This window comes from Notamacropus eugenii, chromosome 1, assembly GCF_028372415.1.
Source record: "Notamacropus eugenii isolate mMacEug1 chromosome 1, mMacEug1.pri_v2, whole genome shotgun sequence".
NCBI classification, from domain to species: Eukaryota; Metazoa; Chordata; class Mammalia; order Diprotodontia; family Macropodidae; genus Notamacropus; species Notamacropus eugenii.
The window spans coordinates 672952684-672973701 of record NC_092872.1 but is presented as its reverse complement, the minus strand read 5'-3'; the positions used below and the strand labels follow the sequence as shown (position 1 = coordinate 672973701).

The following is a 21018-nucleotide window of genomic DNA, read 5'->3' as shown; positions in this document are numbered from 1 at the left end:
TGAGGATCAGAGATGTTAAGGGGCCATTCAGGGCCATAAAACTATTAAGCGTGTAAGGCTAAATCCTAACCTAGATCCTCCTGACCCCATGTCCAGGATTCCACATCTATTCTGCTATACTACAGAGATGCCTAAATGATAATTTATTGTGGGTTTCATATAAGAGAGATTCACAATAACATGAAAATATTTTGCTAGAAACTGAAAAGTACTTATTATAGTAACTTCGGGTGCCAATTTGTACAATCTCAATAAAATATTTTATCAATAGCATTCCTCACTTCCTGCTGGCAAGAGCAGGATGATATATGCTCTATATGATATAGACAAACACTCCATCCTTCCTGTCTGGAGTATATCACTTGAAGTTTTCTAGAGCCAAAAATGCCAATAGAAGAATAACCTACTGAAGGGCAGTAATAACAACTTAAACTAGATGAGATTTTTTCTGCTATAAGAACTAGCATGATACAATGAAAGACCACCAGCTTTGGAGTCAGAAGACCTGGCTTCAACTTCTGCCTGTCACTGTTTATGTTATATTAGGTAAGTCAATTTTCTTATCTATAAAATGAGGGGGTTGGACTAAATGAGATGACCTTGAAGGTCCCTTCCAGCTCTAAACCTATCATCCAAAAAGTTTTAAAAAAAAGGCTATATTACGAAACCATACCATTTAAGATTTAGTCCTAATCAAAAGCCCATTTACTTCAAGCATGTTATTTAACACTACAAAAGAACATACATAGCTTCTTAAGAATCCATTATAATAGAGAACCTGCATAAATAAACATCAAGAGAGAATAACAATGACCTTACCTCCAAGATTGGAGGTGGGCTTCCGGAGGAGTTTAAGCCAAACTTTTGATTTCATTGATATAGGGAACTCCCAGTGAAGGAACCCTCTCCACCAATGCAGATAACCTGCCCGGGAGTCTTAATGAGTTGGCTGCGCCTCCACAATCTGTTAAATCTGTGTATAATTTTTTTGACCTTCCCTTCATTCTAGAGAAGTTGTCTGAATTCTTTTTTTCTTTTATGGGGTGTTCACAGTATCTTTTTGTAAAATTTATAGGATTTGTGTCGTCTATTGGTTTTCGTGTCTCATCCGCCGCTTCCACAAAACTCCCCAAAAATCTCCTTTTAATGTCTTATGCTGACCCATGATATATTGAAACTGTGATGGGTACAGTCACAATGTGGAAGGGAAAACTGTATTTAAGAAATGCCTACTATTTTCAAGGTACTGTAATAGATGCTGGTGAGCACAAAGACTAAAACAATCCACATTCTTAAGGTGCTTACTTTTATCTGAGAAAACAATCTGTACATTTAGAAGTGTATACTGAATAAATTAAGAGAGGTTAAATGATTTGCTCAGGGTCGCAAGGTCAATGTGTGTCAGAAGCAGGACCTGATCACAGGTCATCCCAACTCCAAGACCAGTTCTCTGTCCATTATACCTCTCTTACATTTAAAGGAGACAACACACACACACACACACACACACACACACACACACACACACACACACACACACACACACACACACACACACACCATTCTGCATCAGAAAACATCAAAAAAAAAAATCAGTTCTCAATTTTTTCTATTACATTCCATCTACTTTCATTAACTTACCATATCCATCATGTCTAAAGGACGAAGGGTGTTCTCCCAAAATGGCTTGTCTCTGACGACCCTTTCCTCTATCTAACACAGAAGTAGAAAAGTGGTTTTAACAATCCTGTGTACTTGATAATGGTCTCATACCGGATACATAGTATTACAATTCAAAGAAAGAAGTTTGATTCCTGGTTAACTTTTAAAAACCATTCATATTCAATTTAAACACAAATCATATCTGTTTAACACCAAAAGTTTAGATAAATAATTTTTTCTGTCTAACAAATTCCACTTAACTTGAAAATATCTTTTGGCCAATAGCAGATACAAACACTTTAGAATTTAATGGAAGGTTGGATAATTTTCAATAAGTGCAAAGTACGCCATGCTAAAGGTTAACATCATACAGGGTTTACCAATGTATGTCTTTAAAACAAGCTGTAAGTGCAGGACTTTTGAAAGACAGTACCTGAATCATACTATTAGCTTCAACAGCAACACATTTTCAAAGTGGGCTTCTTTCAAGAAGTTTCAGCATAAGCCAACAACAACCTGTATTACATGGTTTCACAATCAGTAAACAGAGAGTATTTTATATGTACATATACATATTTACAAATACCTAGTGATTTATGAGAATGCTGAGAATTGCACATTCCTAGCCCATATGGTACCACGGGATAGGATTTCAACTATAACCAAAAGTCAGTTTCTATTGACTTTAACAACAGGAAATACCTTGAACAACCCCCAGTTTAAATATACCCAGATAAAGCTAACCAAGGGGTCAACATTATTGGATGAGAGCAATAAAACACTCTCAAAACATTTTTTACTAAACTCCAGAGATGCTATATCAGATTTACCAAACTTAACTAGTCATTAAAGTAAAATTTGATATAAAATTTTCAGGAACATTTGGTTAGTTTTTTTTTAAAACCTCATTACACAATTTTTAGAAGGTTTGTTGACCAAATAAAGATACTATGATCAATCTGATTCAATTTAAATATTTAAGTCTTTAACTAGGTCTTAGGTTTTTGCCAGTATGATGCTTAACATACTTTGAGCAAATGAGTTCCATGGGAGATGAGAAAAACTCAATTTTTCAATTTTGGAGAGCTATCTCTCCCCACCTTATCTAGTAGAACTTTGTGTTTGTCCTTCGTTCTTGAAGAGGACCATGACATCAAAATGATGACATGACTTGCAGCTGACTTTGATTTGAGTGAGGGAGGGCTGTGCAAGGTCACCAACCTCACTTTCTTCTCCTGAGCCATCTGGGTCCAGTGGCCTGATATTCATCAGGACAATCGGAGATGGCCCAGGATGCAAGGTGAGACCCTGGCCCTTTTCAGGCTAAGGTCTTATCACATTCTCAGTTTGAGTGAGATACACCCATTCAATGAATAGGTTTCTTTAAGTAGATACTCAAGGGATGGCCCTTTTAGTAAAAAAAAAAAAAAATCAAACTGGGAGGGGAAGACCCTCAGGGTTCCTGGGTAAAACAGAAACAGTTACTACTTAGTAATTACATTCACTCTGTGCTAGGTGGAAGTTTAACATTACTGATTAGTAATCTTTACAGAAATTATAGGTAGCACCTAGATAATTCAATTCTAATAATATCAAAAGTGGCAAGGTGGAAGACTGGAAGTTAATTAAACTGAATTAACCTAGTCAGTTAACCAGTGCTAGCACAGACTATTTGGCTATGAAATCTTGAGCAAGTTATTTAACCACTCAATTCTTCTGTTATCTAAAGAAATGAGGAATTGGATTAGATAATTTCTATAGTTCTTTCTTTTTTTTTATGATTCTATGGATTTGACATATTATTTATTATTTGTGGACTTCTCACATTAGTACCAGCAATTCCCAAATACATTTAAAATAGGACAAAAGTTGGAAATGCATAAAGCAAAAAAAAAAAAAATTCAGTGAAAAAAATTTCTAAAAACTTAGTAAAGATTTAAAAGGAGACAGAAAAAGAAATAAGCCCAGGTATTAATGGGCTCTTATTTCTTTTGCAGAGAAATTCAAATAAGATTTTTTAAAAGAACAACAGCTAAAATAGAACCAGTGTCTATCATAAAGGTTAAAAACAATGAAGAAAAATAATTACTTATAAACAATATAGAGCTAAAAAGTCAAAAATAGAGAATTTTTTCTTTCGAAGAATAACTACAACTCTTTTTTTCCCCCAGTTTTCCTCAGATAGATTAGCAGGGCACTATTTAAATATCTAACAAACAATTAAACTGGAGTAAATGAGCTTTTCTTAGACACAGAGACAAGCAGTTAAAAAAAATACATAAATCTATAAATACTATTTTAATATCTATACTTCAATGGATCCCATGATCTCATCAGAGGTAGTTTAGGCAACTGCATATAAATAAAAAATCTGGTTGATAATCATGAAGGGTTTGAATTCCATGTTATACAAATCTCTTAAATGAGTAATAATAATTCACAGTTAAACTATGAAAACTAATATAAATAAGAGGTTTCTCATCAACCACTCATCTCAATATTTGCATTTAATTTTTCAGTATTTTATTAACACATGCCAAAACCTATACTTCACAGAAAAACATGAGATTCAGCCAAAGCTGAGTAACAAAAAAAAATATATTTGTAACCCCATGAACATGCAAATTAAGATTCTAGATATTAAAGTTAAGGGCCAATTGTCATTCAAGGGGCCAAAAAATGTAAATAAATGGATAAACAATCACCCAATCTTTTTTACTAGATTATGCTGTTTAAGCACCTACCACTCAACATAGTTAGGATACTGTAATAGAATCTGCTTTTCTTTTTTTAACTTTGTAGATTTACTAAAATAAATTTTTAAAACCTAGTTCAAATGCTGACAGTCTAGGTAAGAACTAGCCAATACTGTAGCCCCCTTGTTAGCCTTTTACAAGATGCACATTTTAATTTGTATATTCCAGCATTACCACAGTTATTTTGACAATTTTATGAATCAAATCTATATTGATGAAATTCAGAATTTCTATAAAATAGTTGAATATGCATCTCAGATGAATTAAAGCCTTTGCTTTCATATTATCTATCGTTTAAATATATTCTACCTTGAATAGACATGATACTTTCAACCTCTTAAATTTCTAAAAATTATACAAATTATACATAAGTAATGTCTACTAAAAATTGTTACAGAAAGTGACAACTTTTATGAACAGCCACTTTACAAAATGCAATCTACACAGCAAACTGTCTTTTTTATTTTTACAAATGATGCATATTTTTAATTACTGTGTGAGAATAAAGCCTTGTTCAATGTCCACAGTTAAGATTATGCCAGTAAAAGTAATTTAACTGCACCAAGTGGGCACTTTCCTATTCCTTTTACCTTTAATATACCTGTGTGGACTTATTAAGTATTACCCACCCCTCTCCCAGCCCAAGGCCTTTGGGTAAATTAATCCTGATCATTAGCTATATAACAATTTTAATCAAAACTATAAAGAACTAATTACAGTAATGTGCAAAACCATTTACAACATTGTAGATAAACTCTGCATTTTATCGACTTTCCTTTAATGAAATGTTAAGATCTACAACTGCAACCTTAAGGGAGATTAGACCGATACACATACAATTGAATAAATGGGCACAGTCTATAGTGGTGTTCATCCCATGCAAGTCTGAAGTACTGTTAAGTGTCCTTCTTTAAAACTGGTGGTGGTGGTGCGTGCAGTATGCAGTCAAGGTGAATTGCAAGTCTGAGTTTTTTCAGAGGGCTTTTTGCTGATGCCGATGTTGTGCATGATGAAGTGTAGAGTCAGCCTGCTGGAGTCCTCTATCCTTCTTAATGCCTTGTCCAGCTTGGGGGGAAAGTCCTTTCCATAGAGAAGCAGTGTGCAAGTTTGTAAGGAATATTCTGAATCAGTTTCCTCTCCTCCAAAGAGTGAGAGCTGCTTGGAGAAATGCAAGTCCTGGAACTGCGGGCGTGCCTGCATGTGGGGGCTCCTTGTTGAACTACATGATAGCTCATTACTCACCAGGAGGGGGTGCTAATGTTCAATGTTAATTTCTCCAGGATTACATGATGGCCTTTTGAAACAATGCATTCACCATCAAGATCTCATTTGAACTAATGTTCATTGCAAGAAAAAGAAAACTAACTGCATATAAAAATGCCAGCATACACATTTACATTTTATAATACACAAACACCTACCTCGCCTTCCCAAGTATGGTTTAGTGTAGTCCCAACTGTCATTGTCGTTCCTAATAACATTTAGGCGTGTCGGCTGTTGAAATTAAATGACAGTAAGTCAAAAGCATGAGGCTAAAACATAAACATTGCTTTGAAGAAATCTTGATTAAAAAATACATACCCTTGCATATTCAATTTTTAGTGTACAACATCCAGCATATATATCTGCTCCATTGAGGGCTGCTTTAGCTTTCTGGGCACAAAGAACTGATTCAAACATAAGTTTTGTTAAGGAAATTTGTACAAGATATGCTTATTTTTTTCTCCTTTCTTGGAAGAAGGCACAACAAAATCTGAAATCTCTCACATATATGGAAAGGATTTCACTAAGCAAAAGTGGTTAGAAAAGGTTTAAATGGAAATTGTTGTTGTTTTTAATGTCTATAGTCCCAAAACACAAAAAAAGGCAATCTAATTTCCCCTCTATTCTTCTAATTCCAATTTAAAACAACAAAAATCAACAACACAAATATTTTATAGAATTGTATGGAGATATAACATAAGAAGAATTACACAGGTAAAATCTGTGACTAATTTAAAGTTTCTAAAATCTTACTAGAGTATGTGAAGCATGGTTTCCAGATAGAAAATACTAAAACAACCAAAAGGACATTTTTTAAAAATCTGGATTACAATATGCTAAACCCTACAAAAATATTCAGGCACTAAGTGTATAAAAACAAAGCAAAACACAACCAGTGCCCTATACAATCTGCTATCTAGTAAAAAGAATGACAGGTTTTTCTAAATCTTATCGCTTACAAAACCCACAGATGCATACAATACAAATTACAAGTTTTTAAGAGATCTAAATAAAGTAGCATTAAGAAATTCAAGGACAGAAAAACTACTTAATTTGGAGAGAGGAGAAAAATTAAATTTATACCAGACTTGGAAGGAAAAGACTTTCAGAGCTCAGGGGAAAGGGGGAAAAGACAAGGCCCTTTCAGACATGATGGATACATAGAGGCACATAGAACCAATTCAAATCAAACTGTGATAAGGAAATTGTGGCAAGCTAAGACTGTGAAATGGCGCTCTGCCCCATAATATGAAAAGAAGTAATGAGACAAGGGAACTAAGACAGGTTGGAACAAAGTTGTGGTGGGCCTTGAGTTTCCAAACCAAAAAATTTACATTTTACTAGATCAACAATGGAAGCCACTGAACACTGCACAGGGAGTGACATAGTTAGACCTATACATTAAGAATACCTTTAAAAAAAAAATACCTTAGCAGTGGTGTGAAGGGTTTTTGGAGAAAAATAACTCAAGGCAGGAGAGCCAGCTAGGAGGTTATTACAAAAGTCTAAGAGAAGTAATGAAGGCCTGAACAAATAACAATAATTCACACTAAAACAGAATTTCAGGACTTGTTAAGTACTTGACACACAACTTATCTCCCCAGATTGTCACAACAACCCTGTGAGAGAAATCCTGCTTTAATTCCTCTGGCCGAAAGTTAGGCTGCTCAATAATTAATGCTAAACGACTCATATTAGTAGGTCATTTTCTACTGCTTCCAAAGGTCTCATAATAAAGTTTCTTAAAAGTCTGACTTAAAACAAAGTTAATTTATAGTGAACTTCAAGGGGGGTACAATATATAGTTTATCTATTATACAAAGAAATTTTTCTTACTAAAACTAGAAAAAAATTTATAATTTAAAATATTAACATAGCTTCATTTTACTGTCAGAATCTTACAATTAAGTACACTGTATTAAAGTCACAAAATATACAATTTATGCTTTTTAAAAAGTATGCTATATATAAACTTTTATGAAATGAAACAGGAAATATCCTGTTTAATAATTTCTGAAGCAATTAAAACTATGAACATCTGGATGAGACATTCATAGTTATAAATTACAAATATAAAATAAAGGATATTCAACCATTGCTTGTATTCCATTTCTCTTGAATATGACAATCCGTTGCACTTTTCCAACAGGATTGCACACTGTATATAAAACATCCTAAGAAGGAAAAAAATATTTTAGCAAAAGTTTTGTATTTATCAAAGTATTCATGCTATAAAATTCAGTTATATTATTACTACAATTAAAAGGAAATTAGTATACCCTGACTTTCCCCTTAAAAAAACAACAAAATCAATTACATGGAACTTTCTAAATTACAAAAATATTTTAAAATGTTTACATGAATCTGATAAAAAAAAAGTCTCTAAATACAAATATAGTTATGTTTCTTGCCATTTACAAAAGTATACATTCAACTAAAATTACTGTTAAGAGAAAATGAACCAAGTATAGGCAGTAAGGATATACAATTAATAAGGATATGAGACCCAAATGGGTATTTGTCTCAAACAAAATTAAAGTAATAAATGTTGATCAGCAAAAGTAATATCAAGTACGCTATGCATTTATCCACTTATTCCTCCTAAAAATGTCAACTCTGTTAAGATAAGGACTACAGATTTTTTGAACTGCTGTATTCATGGTATTTTCACCATTAAGAGAACATCCCTGGTTTGAGCTTCAGGTAGACCAGTTCACTTTGTTTCGTTTCATGGCTACAAACTGACCTGTCTGACCAGATAAGTCTGCAAATACATGGCCTTTGTAACAAGAGCTGAGGGTAGACAGAATACAAATCTACCATTACTGCTGAAAAAAGTTAAAAGCACAGGTTGTAAGTGCATGTCAACAGGGTCATCACGTACAAAGGACAACTAGTATAGTAGTCTGTGTCCAGGATCTCACTTAAAAGGATATTCCAATGTTTCTGAGAATCAGTTAATATTAAGACATGCAAGTGATGTTTTATCTTTAATTACTCAGAAAGACAAACTACCAATTACTTAAGGTAGCTACTAATTATACTCCAGAGGCAAATGGTAAGCAAAGAGTGTGGTGTGTAAGTGTGTCCCTTAAGAACAGGATATGTAGCACTGAACTCATTTATTATACCAGGTTTGTAAAGTTAGTAAACAGTGTGCCTACTGCTACTTCTCTTGCTCTCCTTTACATGACTGAGAACTGTGGAAGCTTTAATCATTACTGTGGGAAATGGTAGCTGGCAATCAAAACCATTTCCTTGATGATAATGAGGTATGGTTTACCCCCAACCCCTTGTTCAACAATTCAAATCAACCAGCATTTATCAAGCACATATTGTGACAGATAATAAGGACACAAAGTCCTTGCCTTTGAGAAGCTTCTGTGTACACAGATTAGTGGAGGGTGTATTTGGAAGAGGGGAAGCACTAGAAACTCTGGAAAAGTTTCTTGTAGGGCTCCTCGGTTGGGTCTTGAAAGGAACCAGAGGTTCCAAAAGTTGTAAGGAAGGAAAGAATTCCAGGCCTTAGGGATAGCCTGTTCAAAGAGAGAAACAGGAGATGGTATGTCCTATACAAGGACAGCAAGGAGCCTGAAGTTACAGAAGGAAAATACTAACTACCATAAAATATCCTCTTAATTCTGAAGCAACTTTGCAAAGAACCTAATTTGAGCCAACCCTCTGTTTCCCCACTAGTTTCTCTTTACTTCCAGAAGAGAATCCTTACAGGAGAGTAAGCAAATATTTACATGAGAGACACAGGAACCTAATAGATAGGAATGGAATTTTCATTATCTGTGAAGAAATACATAGCGAATGTGCCAAAGTTAAACTGTTAAAATATTATATTTAACCCTTGCTTTTAAGTCAAGCTCCTTTTGCACCTGTCCAGCAATCAGAATAATTGCGGGAAATTTTACTCAAGAAGGGGAGGAGAGCTACCACAATGAGAGAGAACCTGTTCCAGATACACCTGAATAAGAGCGATATCTCTGACATTGAGGAATGATAAATTAAATCAACTCTAGGCAGAGAGACTTGAGTCTCAACTATCATTCCTGGGAGGGGTGTGATAATTTTTCCTATGGCTGGCTAGCTAGCTATCCTCCACTCACAATCTCCGGGATTGATCAAGTCTATCCTGCCTTCCTCTGCTACCACTTCCTGACTAATGTTCAACCAGGTCAGCTCTACCCTTATCCTTTCTTTGTACCTTATGACATAGTAAACACTTTCCTCTCATGATCATTCCACCTTATTGCAATCATGGAAATCTGGCTTGTGTCCCTGGCCAACTGGATGTATCTTCTCTCATCTCCCTCCTACCTCATCCCCACCATTGCTAATGCCTTCCCTCTGAGATTACTTCCCATTTATCTCTATTTTGTATGCACAGTGTTGATGGTATGTTCTCTTCCATTAGAATGGGAGCTGCTTGAGAACAGGGACTCTTTTTTGCTTTTCTTGCATCCCTAGCACTTAGCACAATGGCTGGCATACAGTAAATCTTTAATAAATGGTTAATTGAAGATAACGATGATTATCTCAACAATTACCTTGGGCCAGGAGGAGGACACTCCTCCTACCTGTGCCATTCAATAACTTTGGCTCCTTTGAGGCTCACATCATCCAGACATAATCTGAGTCTGGTAATCCAGAGCCTGGTGACAGTTATCTATTGGGGCCTTGGAGGCATTCTCTCTCCTTTCTCAAGGTCAATACCTGGCTCACACTTACAAGAAACTCAGAAGTCACCTAGTTCAATCTGCATACTAGCAAGCACCATCTCCATAATATCCCTGACAAGCACAATAACATGTATCTCCTTTATGCAATTGGTCCATTAAATTCATTATAAGAATCAGAGGTTATTGTTCTGGGGGAAAATCTAGAGTAACAATAACATGAACTCCTCTAATTACCTAGACTTTGATATCCAGAGCTTTTATGAAAACTGACAGCTTTCAGAAATGAATAGGATTTTTTAGGCTTGAAGAGGTAAAAAAACAAAAACAAAGAAAGGTTACACATGACCTTTAATAAAGTACTACCACACACTGAAACAAAGCTGAATAGAACCTAAAAAATTCATCTCCAACCTAAATACTACCCTTTATATCTGAGAATTTCAACTTTAACATTTATACTCTTTTCAAATACCCTCATTTCCCAGCTCACCAACCTCAATTCTCATGGTCTGTATCTTCACTTCTCCTCAGTCATACAGAGGGATGATCATGCCTCTGATTTCATCATCACCCACAGGTACCCATCTGAAGAATCAAAATCTACAACTCTAATTCATCTGACCTGTGACCTGGACCTTCACTATCATTTCACTTGCCCCCTTACTCTGTCCCCTACCTCCCCCTACACCTATTCTCTCTCCCTATTTCAATCTATAGTCACTCTACCTCCCCTTGATTTCCCAGGCTATCCTGTAGGTGAGGTCACCCTAGCTGAGTCTTAGAAAGAACTAAGGATTCCAAAACGGCAATGAATAAGGAAAGAGAATATTCCAAACATCTCTCTTCTGAGTTATAATCCCATACCACCAACAGCCATGACTAAATTTAACATACTCAAAACTTAAGTACTTTTCTTTCCCCTTGTACATACTCATCGTCCTAACTTCCCAAATTCTATTCAGAATTCCTCTAGTCAGTAAATCAAGCATTCATTAAGTATTTAATATCAAGCACCGTGTTAAGGATACAAATGGTTGTAAAAAAAGAAAAAAAAGGCAATCCCTAACCTCCAAGAGTCTGCATTCTAATAGAAGAGAGAACACATACATAAACTGGTATACACAAGATACATTCAGTGTAAGTATCAGGCAACTTTGGAGAGAGAGCACTAACAGCCTGGGACACCAGGAAAGACTTCCTGCCACACATATCATTTCAGGTAAGTCTTGAATAAAGCCAAGAATTCTAAGAGGCAGAGACAAGAATGAAGTACAATGCTAGTCATAGAAGATAGGGCAAAGGCATGACAGATGGAAGATGGAGCAACTTATATGAGGAACAACAAATAAGTTCAATATGGCTGAATCATAAAGTATATGTGAAAAGATTGAAAAGGCAGAAAAGAGTCAAGTTTCAAAGACCTTTAAATGCCAAAGTACTTTTATTTGATTTTAGAAGTAACTGGAAACCAATAGCATTTACTGAGTAGGCTGATGATACGGTCAGATTTGAATTTGAGAAAAATCAATTCAGCAGCTCTCTTAAGGATGGTTTGGAATAGGAAGGGACTTCATGAAAGGAGATCATTAAAAGAAACTAATGCAGCAATCCAGATGAAAAGTGATGTGGGCCTAAACAAGGGTTGTGACTATGTGAGTGTAGAGAAGAAGGTGTATTTCAGAAGTCTTCTGGAGATAGAAATGACAAGATTTGATGGGATACGTGATAAGAGCGAAAGTAAAGAACTGAGGAACACACTAAGGTCATGAACCTTGATAACTGGAATGATGGTGGTGCTCTTAACAATAATAGCAAAATTCAAAAGAAGAGTGGGAAAATGATGAGTTCTATTTTAGACATGTTGAGATTGAGATGTCCCTGAAATAGCCAATTTAAAATGTCCGACATGCAGTTCATGACATAGGACTAAAGGTGAGGATAAACATATAGATCTTCAAGTCATCTGCATACAGAAGACAACTGAATTCAATGGAGCTCATGAGATCACCAAGAGAGAAAGTATAGAGGAAAAAAGAGGAAAAGGGTTCAAAGCCTAAAGGGATGCGTATAGTTAGAGGGCAGGATAGAAATGAAGATCCAAGAAATGAGACTGAGAAGGAACAATCACACAGGTGGGAGAAATAAGAAGAGTATCACGGAAACATAGAAAAGAGAGGACATCTAAACAGACAGGGTGGTCAACAGTGTGAAATACTGCCAAGAAGTCAAGGATGAGGACTGAGAAAAAGCCACTAAAGTTGATAATTAAGAGACTGCTGGTAATACTGGAGAGTGTAGTTTTTGTTGATCAATCAAGTCAGCAATAAGGGTTTAGAAGAGAGTGAAAGAAGAGGAAGTGAAAGTTTGCAAATTCAAAGCCATCCTAAATCCTTCCTTTCTCCAGTCCCCATATCCAATCATATGCCAAATCTTGACCATTCTACCATAATATCTTTCAAGTCTGTTGTGTTCTGTCAACTCACATCCCGACCACTGTGATTCAGACTCTCATTACCTTACCTGGACTATTGCAATAACCCTCTAAATGGCTTTTCTCTCAATAGCCTCTTCCCTCTCCAATCCTTCTTCCACTTAGTTACCAAAAAGCACAGATCTTACCATGCCACTACCCATGGCTACCTATTACCTCTACAATAAAATACAAACCCCTCTGTTTGGCATTTAAATATCTTCATAATCTGACTCCAGTTGATTTTACATTCTTCCTCTTAGCACTCTGCACTAGCCAAATTGATCTCCTTGTATTACTCCATATATGACATCCTGGCTCCCACCTGTCTTATAGCCAAAATGCTTTCCTTCTTTATCTCTGCCTCTTGGAAGACCTAGCTCTCTTCCCGACCCAACTCCAAGTGCTCTCCTAGTAGGTACCTCGGTTAACTTCCCCAGCTATTAGTAACACTCAACTGTTTTCATTTTGTATTGGATTCACTTACTCATGCTCCAATAAATACCTGCTGAATTGTGGCCCAAAAAATAGCTAACCAAATAATTAGCCAAAAAACCAGACTTGGAAAAAATGAGTCACAGGGCCTAAGGAAGCCATATTTATAGACAGGGAAGCAATCTGTGGTTAGATTCAAAGCTGGGAAGACAGAAATGTTAGTTCTTGTGATGGTCACATAGTAAAGGTTCAATTGAAGCAAAGAATGAATGACTTTAATTATGGCAAGTAAAGCTCTTTAAAGTTGTAGCAAGATAATGGTTGGTTTTTGTTCTTCATTCTCAAAGAGGACCAAAATGATATCACTATGTTAGAGACAAGTTACGGTGTGTCAGACTGTGGTTGATCAGACCATTATGAGCTTGGAATGTTCTCCCACAGGTTGGGCACAAATAGTCCATGTAAACATTTGAGGTAGATTCTCTAAATTTGTGCATCTTGAATTTCTTTTGAGCTACTTCAATTCTGCTTTGCTCATAGATCGCACCTTCTCTGCTCAGGGCATGCCATACTGGGAGGGGCAGTATATCCCATGTCGTACAATCCAATCCCATGTCACACAATTCCAAAGTTCTATCTATTAAGTATGCAAACTACCTAACTGGGATTCTAACTACCCACTACAGGATCATATTTGAAAGAGGTCGCTAAGTGACCCATTATCTGAGGTGCTAGAAAAGGATCCTATAGTATATTAATAGTGCAGTGTTATAGCCTTACTGGAACAATTTATTATATTTAAGTCAACAAGCATTTATTAAATGCCAGCTATGTGCCAGGTACCGTGCTAAATGCTGAGGACATATATAAAGGCAAAAAAGAATCCATGCCCTCAAGGCAAGCACATTCTAGCAGGAGGAGACAACAAGCAAACAACTGCATAGAAATACGACATATACAGAATAAATACAGAAATGACCTCAGAGGAATAGCACTAATGTTAAGAAGGATGAAGAAAGGCTTCCTACAGAAGCAGGGAATTTAGGGGCAATCTGAAGGAAACCGGGAGATGGAGGTAAGGAAAAAGAGCATTCCAGGCATGGGGGACAGCCAATGAAAACACCTGCAGAGTCAATAACATGCAAGTTATTAGTCCAAGTATGAGGCAATGAAGGCCTATACCAAAACACTGGCTGTGCCAGAGAAAAGGAGGCCTACATAAGAAGATCACTATGAAGGTAGAAATGGCAGGCCTTGGCAACAGATTAGACATAAGGGAGTGAGAAAGAAGGAAGGTGTTGAGAATGATGCCTAGGCTGTGAATCTGGATGACTGGGAAGGAGTGCAGTATTCTCAACAGTAATCGAGAAGTTAGAAAGAGGTAAGGATTTGAGCATAGAGAGGAGAGGTAAAGATGGGGAAGTGGAGAATGAATTCAATTTCAGATATATTGAATTTAAGAAGTCTATGGATGCCCAGTATGAGATATCCAATAGGCAGTTGGAGATGAGAGACTGGAAGTCAGAAGAGAGGTTAGGGCTAAAACAAAGGTAAGATTCATCTGTGAAGAGATAATAATTGAATCTATAATGATTCATATTCAGTATATGGTTTTATATTATAATGCATTAGTACATATTTAAATTCTCAAACATTTTCTGTAATGTATAATTTCATAAATATTTTGTTCAAGAAATTGTTGTTTGATTAGAAAGTAACATAACTCTGATTCTCAGGAATTCTCAAGCTGCAAAGCCTAGATATTACAAGCTGTTATACAGAAAATAACTAAGTTGGATCATGGTCATTCCTCCAGCTACTAAATAATTCAACTTCAACTCACCATCTAGTGGAAGAAAAAGTCCTACTCATGAAAAAAAAAGGTGACCCCAGCAGAAGTCTAGTGCCAAATTCATAATGCTGTGATGTTATAGAACTTGACTAAAGAAATGTCAATGTGATGTGAACTTCCATCAAGTCCTGATATTTAAGGCAGAGAGCTAAACTAACTTAGACTTCCTACTGTACATTATTAGTCTAGTCAAATTCAAGTGTTCCTTTCATTTACTTGTCTCTAAACATTTCTTTTTTTAATTTAATGTATGAAAGACAGATGGCACAGTGTACTAGACAAAGAATGAGGAAGATTCAAAGTCAAATCTGGTCTTAAATACTTACTAGCTATGTAAACATAGCAAGTCACTTATTAACTTTTCTCTGCCTCAGTTCCCTTATCTAGAAAATGGGCGCAACCCATTATATATAAGGGGTATATATACCTACTTCCCAGGAGGATTGTGAGGATAAAATGAAAGCATTTGTAAAATGCTTTGCAAACCTTAAAGTTATATTAATTCTAGCTCCTAATATTATTCGTGATAACATGAATAATTTATAATAATGCTGTCAATAATATTAATGCTATCCTTATAAAAATCCTAATTTTATATAAAACCAAAATACAAAAAGCTTATTTCTTAGGCCTCAATGAAAACTCAAGTGAATTAGAACAAAAGAAGAAAGACAAAATTTACAGTTCTCAATAAAATTAGTTTTGAAATTATTTTAACAGACTATACAAATCATTCTCAAGTTTCAACATGGTCAATTGTGTGGCTGACCTAAGCAAATATTCTACCTGCTCCACTCTGAAGTTCTTCCCTCATAAAGTAATATCTGAGATAGACTAACAGCCTTCAAAACGTTCTCTGCCTCACATTCCCTGCCCTTCAGTTTTCTCCTTTTTTCTCAGGAACTGAGTTGCAACAGTGATAATCAACAGCATTTACCAAATAAGTTGTTTGAACAACCTAAGTTGTTCCTGGCTACTGAGTACAATGTTTAAAAAAAATTTTACAATCACATAAACAAACTGAAGACAATCTTTGTAGCCTCACTCTAGTGCACAGGTTCCCAAAGTGGGTGACACTGCCCCCTGGTGGGGGGCTGGAACCATGGCGGGGCAAGAGTAGCCTTAGTTGCAACTGGAGGGTGTTAGAACAAAAATAAGGCTGTAGTGGAAGCATAAAGGAGAAAGGAAAATTTGGAAAAGCTATTAAAACACGTTTCAAGTGTAGTGCAACAAAGTTAAAGTCATAATGATTACATTATTTTCCAAATAAACACACAAAATTCAAGTTATAACTGATCAGTGGTCAAGTCCACCAACAGGTCTTAACATGCAAGTTATTAGCAGATGAGCATGTGGCGCATTTTCAGCATGCACTGGCAGGGATACATGCATGTAATGACTTGCTTACAATATGATACTATATGGTTACATGATGCAATAATGTGTCATTAAAATTTCAATGCTGGAGAAAACCACAAATTTACAACAAATTATTAAATTTAAGAAGTGTCATTTTTTAAATAAAATTTTATATATTTTTTTAAATGACACAATTTCAAAAAAACTGTTAAAGAAAGTAGATTTCCAGGGGCAGTCAGTAATTTTTTTTTAAAGAAGGCCATAGGCCAAATAAGCTTGGAAACCTTTGCTTCAGAGTCCAAAAGCATGGATTGGTGAGGTTTGTAATGTTGAACATACACACACACACACACACACACACACACACACACACACACACACACACACACACACACATACGTACCACTGTGATTGGGTAGAGCGGGTTCTGAATGGATAATAGCAGAACTTTGTTGCCCCCCGATGGATCGTCAGTATTTCCCGGTCGAGTGATCCTTTTACTGGTAGAGTAGTTGAAGAAGGCTTGTTGGCCAGCTATATAGACTGGTTCATCAGCAGCGAAGGTGACACACTCTTTGGCACTATCTACGTTTTCAAATTCCACCAGAGCCTGGCGTTTAAATGGCATCATCATCACATAGCTAGTTTTAAAAAAGAAAGAAAAGCATGAATTCATGTATAGTTTCCAGTCTTTTTTACAGTCAGAACAAGTACTAATAGATTTTCTTCAGTAAAACATCAGATCAGCCTTGACCATCTTTACTCAACATTAATCTACTGTAGAATTAATCACGCATATTGAAGATTAAGTATATATTAAGGCACTTACTTCTCTGGGTTATCTTGTTCCCAGAAGTATTTCCTGCTACCTCCCTGGGTCAGAATCATAGTCACATTGACAAGGAAAGTACTAACTGGATGATGGACCTAATCAGGATATTCTTCACTACCAGAGAAAGGAAAGAATGCCACTCTCAGACAATAATAATAGATAACATCCTAATATGGAAACTTAACCTGACCCTGGTATCAGAGCTATGTTAAGAAAAAAAAAAGGCCAATATCATCCTCAGGAAAATCAACCTCCTCTCCCTGCCTTATCTAGATTGACCTAATACCCTTTAATATCAGGTAGGTTATTACCTATCAGGTAGGTAGTAATAACATACTCAACCTCACAGTGACCCAGGTAACTCTCTAAACTAAAAGCTGCAAAACAGTAGTCAAATATGCACTGGTAAAGGGAATTTTAGCATCAGAAACTCCCTATATTAAGACTCAATAGGATAATTTTGTTGCTAATCATAACAACATACATTTCCATAATATTTGGTAAGGTTAAAAGGAGTCACTGCGGAATGATCAAATTTTCAATGTTAAAGTATAAATATTAAATATTTAAATATTTACTCCTCTCTTCCCTCTTAAAAAATTTTTTTAATTACACTAAAGAAGCCTTTTTAAAAGAAGCATCTATTTTTCAGATCTTGGTACCTAGAAAAAGCCAGTGTGTTTAAAAACATGGTTCTCATTTGTGGTACACTATTAGCAGTGGTTCACAATCAGGTTACCCGGGCATCCTTGTATCACTACAAGAAATCAAGGGGCACAGGGCAAATAAGATAAAAAAAATTTTCTTTATTATGAGGAAGGATGACTTCATTCAATACTTTAAGGGTCTGATTCCATTAGTGTGGGTACTCCTGCCAGTAAATATCACAACACTTTACAATTTAAGAAATTGTCTTTGAGAGTTGCTGGGGTGAAATATTCATCACCCTGCGGGTAATTTTTGTGAGGTCAGGTTTGTCCTTGTACAATAAACATAGAATCCACCACTAGCCTCATACTCCAAGACTGGCAGGACTAGCGAGAACTTGTACTCTCTGCTGGCAAAGCTTTGAAGAACCCAGAGTCCCCTACATAACACAAGGAAAAAGGCTTTCAGAGAAGAACAGGTCTAGGAAAGGTCCTCCAAAGTCAGCAATTCCCACTTTCTCACTTTACAGATGAGTAAACTGAGGCCCAGGGACTTGCCCAGTGTCCCACAGGTTATCTCAAAAGCATAATTTGATCCCAGGTTTTCTGACTTCAGAGCCAATATTCTTTCCACTGTAGCCACAATAATAACATTTATTAAGTGCTTATTATATGCCAGGCATGAGCTCCTATCCTTACTCTGGCCATCCCTGTCTTTTGGCAGTGAATTTCAAGAGTGACTAAACATAAAGGCAGAACATGGATCTTGGGAAGAAACAAAAAGGCGATTTTCTAGAAAGGAAGAACCTTTAAGAAGGAAGAGTGTACAGAAATCAGAGCTCTGCCAAGAAAAAAAAACTGAGGAAAATTAACCTCCTACCCCTACCTATCTGGATTGCTTTATATCCCTTAATACCCTACCATGTTGGTAATAACATACAAATAACATCCTTTGCTTCTTTGGACAATAGAACCAAATAAGCTAAAGGTCCAAAGGATGAACTCTTTATAGGCCTGTTATACACTTGGCCTTACTGACACTGCTTTCTGTTACTCAGACTAAAAGAGATGAAAATATAAGAGAGGCATAGATTTAAACTGGCATGAACAACTTTAAAATCTAAGGCCTACTTTTAAGAGTAGAAAGAATGAACTTTCCTCTTTCTTGTTGTGGTATCATAACAATTATAGAACATTTTTAACTGCACCATACAATTTAGCCCTTTATTATGCTGGTTTATTCTGTTTACTATCTTGTCTCCAAGATTACAATGATCTTGAGAGCAGAACTTAAAAGAATCCTCCAAGTGGTGCTCAACCAATACTTCCTGACTGATGTCCAGATGGAAGAATTTGCTGTAATTAGCCATGTACAAAACAGATGGATATTTGCCCCTAAATGGCTCCACAATTACCTAGCACTGAACAACTGTGTACAACTGGCCCTGCTCTTCTAGCATCCTACATTTCATGGATGCTACAATCATTCCAAATCAAACTCAATTTTTGTTTTCAAAGTTTTCACATTTAATTTTCCCAACACCTTATTTTTGGACAACTTAATATTTCTTAACTATAAAGACCTACAAAGAGAGGCTCAGACACTAAGGATGAGAGAATGTGCAAAGCTGCCTGCTTCTTTGCAGCTACTTGATGAGAATGCACTATCAACACATTGGCCAGCTGATTCCCACAGGTCAATGCCAACACTAAGGTTTCAATTGAAAAAAAGAATTTAATAATGCCAGAGTACCAGTACTGTGGCAGGCCCTGATGAAAAGGAAATCATCTCTGTCTTCTAGGAAGGATATTTACATTTTACTTACATTCAAGTCTACTGTCTGCTATAACCAGACATCTGCTTAGATCTAGATAGAGCCTCCTCAGAACAGCCTCAAGTGACTTTCAACCATTGGAACAATTCTACCTCCCTAAGTTATATTCTATCGGAACACCAAAAGGTCTGAACGGACATGAACCTCCTGGCATCTATTCCAAACATAAGAAAACTGCCACTGGCTGTCTTCAGTTTCAGCCTGAACCATCACTGCTGAAACCAAACCATAACAGTCTTTGAAGTAACAGTAGAGAAGGGAATAACCCTTTCTCAGGTATGCAGTCTCCATAAGCTGCTATTATTGCATAATGAAAAGCTCAATCTAATTTCATTTGGCCACTTTCTTCAAAGAGGAACCTGTTACTGCTGCATACTTTCTGAGCGCTCTTTAGCTATTTTTAATACCATCGACATATTCTGAATGTCCAGTTACTTCCCAGAAACCCTTACTGTTCAAAGCAAGAAAAGCACAAACTATGTTAAAAATTTTCTATTGGACCTGCCATTTTATAAGGAGCAATGTGGCATGCTGAAAAGAGCATGAGGCATGAAGGCAGAAAAACCTGAGCCTGTACTGTACTTCTGACATTCTGAGTTCTTGAACCTAGGCAAGTTCCTTACCTTCTCTGAGCTTTCTCTTCATCTGTCAAAAGAGATAATAATAGCACCTTTCTCACAAGGCTGTCATAAGGATCAAATGACAATGTATATAAAGTGTTTGGTACAGCATAATAATGGGCCGTTATAAATATCAAATATTATTTTCAGCTTGGTTTACAACCCAAATGCCTACAAACTAGAAAATAATGGTTTTGTCAAAAAACAACAAACTCAACTTTCAATTGACCATATTAAGAATAGTGACATAAATATTAAAAAATAATTTATTATACAGCTTTGGAATATAGCACACAAGAACATAGATTTAAAGGTAAAGGGAACCCTAGAAGACATTTAATCCAATCTTCTCATTTTACAGATAAAGAAACTGAGGCCCAGGAGGTGAATGTTTTAGCAAAGATTCACTGTTCTAATTGTGTTTCAATTAACAATCCATTTACATAGCACTTCATTGTTCACAAAACAATTTTCCCAAAAGAATCCTGGGAAGTATTAAAAAGTATTACTGATTCCATTCTAAAAATGAGGAAGGGTCAATGAAGTTAAATGTTTTGTCTGGATAATACAACTATTAAGTTACAAAGCCAGGACTAGAA

General features: G+C 36.0%; 1 protein-coding gene across 2 annotated transcripts in view; it reads right to left on the bottom strand.

The window, feature by feature from the left end:
- The window catches only part of HNRNPLL (heterogeneous nuclear ribonucleoprotein L like), a 52890-nt gene that overhangs the window by 12293 nt on the left and 19579 nt on the right, over window positions 1-21018 (bottom strand). The window contains exons 2-7 of one of the 2 annotated variants that reach the window (XM_072635833.1): window positions 17315-17431; window positions 16889-17126; window positions 7770-7855; window positions 6000-6096; window positions 5840-5912; window positions 1642-1713 (exon numbers count right to left, since the gene is read on the bottom strand). In XM_072635833.1, coding sequence (XP_072491934.1) covers window positions 1642-1713; window positions 5840-5912; window positions 6000-6096; window positions 7770-7855; window positions 16889-17126; window positions 17315-17373 — 625 coding nt within the window. In that variant the 5' untranslated portion in view covers window positions 17374-17431. The remainder of the gene's footprint in view (window positions 1-1641; window positions 1714-5839; window positions 5913-5999; window positions 6097-7769; window positions 7856-16888; window positions 17127-17314; window positions 17432-21018) is intronic. The other variant, XM_072635832.1, reaches the window with a different exon arrangement.